Source organism: Phalangium opilio, unplaced genomic scaffold (assembly GCF_054372755.1).
Source record: "Phalangium opilio isolate 3A_F unplaced genomic scaffold, DU_Popi_V2 ptg000037l_1, whole genome shotgun sequence".
In the NCBI taxonomy this organism is placed as follows: domain Eukaryota; kingdom Metazoa; phylum Arthropoda; class Arachnida; order Opiliones; family Phalangiidae; genus Phalangium; species Phalangium opilio.
Genome location: NW_028324160.1, coordinates 4,446,108 through 4,450,908, shown reverse-complemented (window position 1 = coordinate 4,450,908; position 4,801 = coordinate 4,446,108). Strand labels below are relative to the sequence as shown.

The 4,801-nt window shown below is 40.3% G+C and overlaps 1 protein-coding gene across 2 annotated transcripts; it reads left to right on the top strand.

The window, feature by feature from the left end:
- The first annotated feature begins 1,480 nt into the window (after nucleotides 1-1,480).
- LOC149683445 (uncharacterized) lies at nucleotides 1,481-3,948 on the top strand. 2 transcript variants are annotated; one of them, XM_089871243.1, is made up of 4 exons: nucleotides 1,481-1,639; nucleotides 1,708-2,061; nucleotides 2,160-2,381; nucleotides 3,295-3,948. In XM_089871243.1, the coding sequence occupies exons 2-4, from the start codon at nucleotides 1,906-1,908 to the stop codon at nucleotides 3,886-3,888; spliced, it is 972 nt and encodes a 323-aa protein (XP_089727369.1). In that variant the 5' UTR covers nucleotides 1,481-1,639; nucleotides 1,708-1,905; the 3' UTR covers nucleotides 3,889-3,948. The 2 variants fall into 2 exon arrangements, with proteins under 2 accessions (XP_089727369.1, XP_089727370.1); XM_089871244.1 differs by having other exon boundaries at nucleotides 1,705-2,061.
- The last annotated feature ends 853 nt before the right edge of the window (nucleotides 3,949-4,801 follow it).

The following is a 4,801-nucleotide window of genomic DNA, read 5'->3' as shown; positions in this document are numbered from 1 at the left end:
AGACCAACGTTTCTTTGGTGTGGACGTTTTAGGTAGCTTAGTTTTTGGGTTTAGTTTTTTTGGGCAATCTTTCTTCTTTCGGATAGCTTTGGTCTTTTGGGCATCTTCACCATCATTCTTTTTGTTGTGGGCATCTTCACCATTTTTTTTGTTGTGAACATCTTTATTTACACTTTCAGCCAACTTATTCTGTTTATTTTTATGATTCGATATTTTTCCGATTTTCTTTGATCTCTTGCTTAAACCAGAGACTGCATCTGAGATTTTGCCCTCCTTTTGATCTTTTTCCCTTCCTTTCATTTCGTTGCAAAACGGCACTTCTTACAAGATCTGCAGCCAAGCTTCCTTTGGTATTCCTTGCGGAAAACTTCTAGTTCCTCTTTGGTGAAACCCTGGGCCTTAATGTTAGGAATATCAGGTACAGTTTTGTGAAAAAGAAATTTGCATTCTTTACCTTGGACTAGGTGATTCATTGCTTGTTCTAGGTAATGATATAATTAAATATTAATTAACCCTTTGGATTGAGATAATACTTTAGTACATACAGAGAGAGTGTCCTGCGAGTTTACTTCTGGACCATTTTGTGTATTCCTGCACGACGAGATCACTAACTTTAGATATGTATGGGATTAGAGTAACATCAGGGAAAAGCAACCCTCCTTTATTAATCATCGTGATTTCAGGCAGCGTTATGTCAGGATACTGGTCCATATTTCGTAGGGAGAGGCTTATTTTGTCCAGTGTGTGGGCTGCTTCCCTTTGTCTTTTTGTGAGAGGCTTTAATCCTTTCAAAATTCTATACCTAACCTGCATTCGGGATTTGCTTAACTTCCAAATCTCTCCCAAACAGCCACCCCCTAACCTATTTAATGTATATAGCCTGTCTGACTTTTCATGCCTTACAGGCTTATGTTTACTCTTTTTAATTACTCCAGGCGAGTTATTTTCTTTAGGGTGTGGTAAGTTTCCTCGTCGAATAGTAGAAACAACGTCTTCAAATCTCATTCCCATCCACTGGAGGGTAATAAAAACCTCGTTTTCAGTAAATGCATTCAAGCACTTATATTCTAAAAGCCTCATAATGCTTTGACGAACATATTCGGCCCATTCGTACAGAAAGATCGAGTAAGCTCCATGAAAATCTTTCAGTTTTTTACCAAGTTTTTATAAGTCTCTTTCATTTCATTAAATAACATTTCCAATTTCCCTTGATACGCTAAAATACCCTTTCTTTCCCCAGTTGAATCTATGACAAAAAATTCCTCATTGTAGTTATCTAGCAGAGCATTCACATTGAAATCGTCTTCCCCGGGCAGGGGAGCTAAGCTTTGGCAACGTTTTTACTTTCATTTCTCTTGGTATTTTTGGCATTTTTCACCTTCATATTGATACGTTCGCTAAGACATGATTTGTGTCATTAATAAATTTTGTGGGCATTATTTTAAATTACGAAAAGTTGAAACCTAAAGGCCTGGTCACACACTCACACTTCAACGCGCGCTTCGTCGTGCAAACCGGTTTGTATCGGGAGGCCCAAGCGTGTAGACGGGACGACGGATAGTCGTGCAAACCGCCAAGCTCGGCTTGAGTAACCAAAGAATTAGTACGTGCAAACTCGGCTTGCACATGGGCTTGCACGGTAAAGAGTGTGCATATGGACAGTATCAACTGTACTTTGTTACACTGTACAAGTTGTATGTTCAGCAGGAACGGAAATAAGCAAACACAGTGATCAATTGCCATTAATTTTCGCATCGAATAATATTACTGGAGTGGGAGTGAAAATAGCTTTCGTTAATATTGCTCCATGGTGGCAGATTTGTATCACCGTAGCAGTGTTGTAGCAATATTATCGTCGGTTTTTCCTTTTGCCGAAGTGGAGGACTATTGCGCAAATGCTCAAATATGTCTGATATACGCAATTTATCAAAACAATTTATAGCAGACTTTATAGAATTATACCAATCATTGCCATGTCTTTGGAAAATAAAATCAAAAGAATATTCGGACCGCAATAAGAAACATGCAGCATACCTTACAATGGTCAACAAATTAAAGGAGGTACGTAATACATAAGTAATGGGAATTGTGGTTTCAAATAATGATTATGGCATTATGTTGTTCAAAACGGTGACTATGATTGAATGCACTTATGAAAGGTGGAGGCTGACGCTGACAGGGACGCAGTAATCAGGAAAATAAATTCACTGCGTAGTTCTTACCGCAAAGAAAAGAAGAAGGTTTTGGAGTCGCAAAAGTCAGGAGCTGGCGCGGATGAAGTACATGTACCCACGCTGTGGTATTACTCGTTATTCAACTTTTTGGACGACCAAGAAATAGCTCGACCTTCAGTGTCAAACTTTGAAGAATCCCTTTCACATGTAAGAGAAGGAACAGGGTTGTGTTGTTTGCACCCAGTATTTATTTTCGTAATGTCATTGTTACATTGTTTAATTGGTTATGTTACAAATCGAATTTTGCCAGGGAACACTTCCTTCATTGTTAACATACAATAAGAACTGTTCTCTGTTCTGCTTGGCATCATTAGCAATCGCTCTATAGTGTCCTCTCTGAAGGTCAGTAAGATTGTCATCAGTGGTCCGTAAACCTAATGATAGTGACCCTCGAATAGTGTCTTCCTTATCTGTGCTCCCAGCCGGCATGTAGCTTGTTGAATTATGTCTTATTAGAAAGTTATGAAGCACACAACATGCCATAACAGCAACGTCTATATTTTCAAGTTGTAATTTAATGCTAGTATGAAACAGACGAAATCGAGCAGCTAATATACCAAAAGCATTTTCGACGACACGCCTTGCTCTTGATAGGCGATAGTTATATATTGTACGTTCATTTGTAATCTCTCTTTGATTATAGGGTTTCAAAAAGTTAGGGGTTAAAGCAAATGCTTCGTCGCCTATGAACACATAATTGAGTATTTTATTCGAGTTATTTAGCTGTTCTGGGTCCGGAATGTGTAACGAGTTCGCTTTCAATTTTCTGTGGAATATTGTCTGCTCAATTACACCTCCATCCGAGATTCTGCCATTTACACCAAATTCTGCTATGATGAACTCGTAGTTTGCATTAACCACTGCCATCAACACCATACTATGGAACCCTTTATAGTTATAAAAGTATGAACCGCTTTGCGGTGGTGGTATAATTTTAACGTGTTTGCCATCTACGGCACCCAGGCAATGGGGAAAATTCCACTTTCTTTCAAAGTCGTGCGCTATTTGCTTCCATTCTTCCTGTGATGTTGGTACCTAAAATGAAATTAAAATGTTTCAGGATGAGAACTCCATTGAGTCAGTGGTATCGCCTCAAGACCAGGAATATCGGCCGCCATCACAATCCTCTAATAACAGCAGTTGCACAACGGATCCGTCACCGCAAGACCTGGACTTGTTACCCCCTACTCCAAGTAGCGAATGTGCATCAGCACCACCCAGACGCGTAAATAATAACAAAAGGGGTCGAGAGATTGACAATGTTATAGCTACGGTTGGTAAAAAGCTGTCAGAAGCAAGAACCGAGGACCAGCATGACGTGTTTGGACGCAATGTGGCACATAAGCTTCGAAACATGCCCAAGGAACAACGTATATTTGCTGAAAAGTTAATTAACGACGCTTTGTTCGAAGGAGACCTAGGAACCCTGTCGCGGAATTGTTGCATTCACATTCCAACTACCAATACTACGCCATTACAAATCCCTACTCAGCCAATCTTCGTGAACGCTATACCGTCGAACATGGATATCCATGCAACACCCTCCCAAGACACCCATACCACAACCGCGACTACTATGAATAGCATTGAAACTTATGTTGCTGCTCATGCAACTATTGGTGATTATGTGACTAATTACCACCCAGAACAATAATTGGATTACTATGTTGCACACAAGGCCTATGTAATAAATAAAGATTTAACAAACTTAAAACGTTGTTTTACCTTCATGTATTGCTTTCGCAAAACCATAAAGATGGCTCGACATGTGTCCGGGATAATAGCAGATAACGACTGATGGGAAATCGCGGTAGAAAATCGTAGATCTCGGTATGATCTTCCAGTAGCTAGAAAGCGTAAAGTACTGCTCAATCTTTCATGCGGAGATATGGCTTCGCGCATCACAGTATCTTGGCGTTGTATTTTAGGTGTCACCAAACGAAGTAATTTAGTATATGCGTTGACATCCATTCTGAGATAACTACGCCAGTCATCAGGATCTTCTCTTAAATCGTTCATTAAATGTATATGTGAATGTCTTTTTCGACGTAGCAGCCATGTTTTACACCATTTACTTCGTGGGCGTTTCTGGCTCTTGCGTTTCAATAATAAAGAATAGAGAAAACCATATAATAAGAACATATCACTAGGGCACATTTTGCGATCATGGACGTTATGGCACCTCTGCAACAGAAAAGCCAATAATGACGTTTGCACAAACATTAGCATCGTGTGGACGCAAGAAGGGTGTTTCAGTTGTATTGCGCAAATTATACATATGTCAGGGTCGCTGTCGTTTGGCCGCGGTGCAAACCGAGTTTGCACGAACAAATTCTTCAGCAGTGCAATGTTTACGCAAATCGCGCTAATCGATTTGCACAAGCCAACGTCATTCCGTCCACACGCTCGGGTTTCCCGACACAACTAGGTTTGTTCAAGGACGTTTGCGGTTAAAAATGAGCGTGTGACCAAGACGAGAGTAGAGCGTGCAAACTAGCACTCGCGCATGCGTAAGCAACGCACTTCCGAAGGGTTAGCACGTGCAATCTCTTTGTGTACAACAAAGC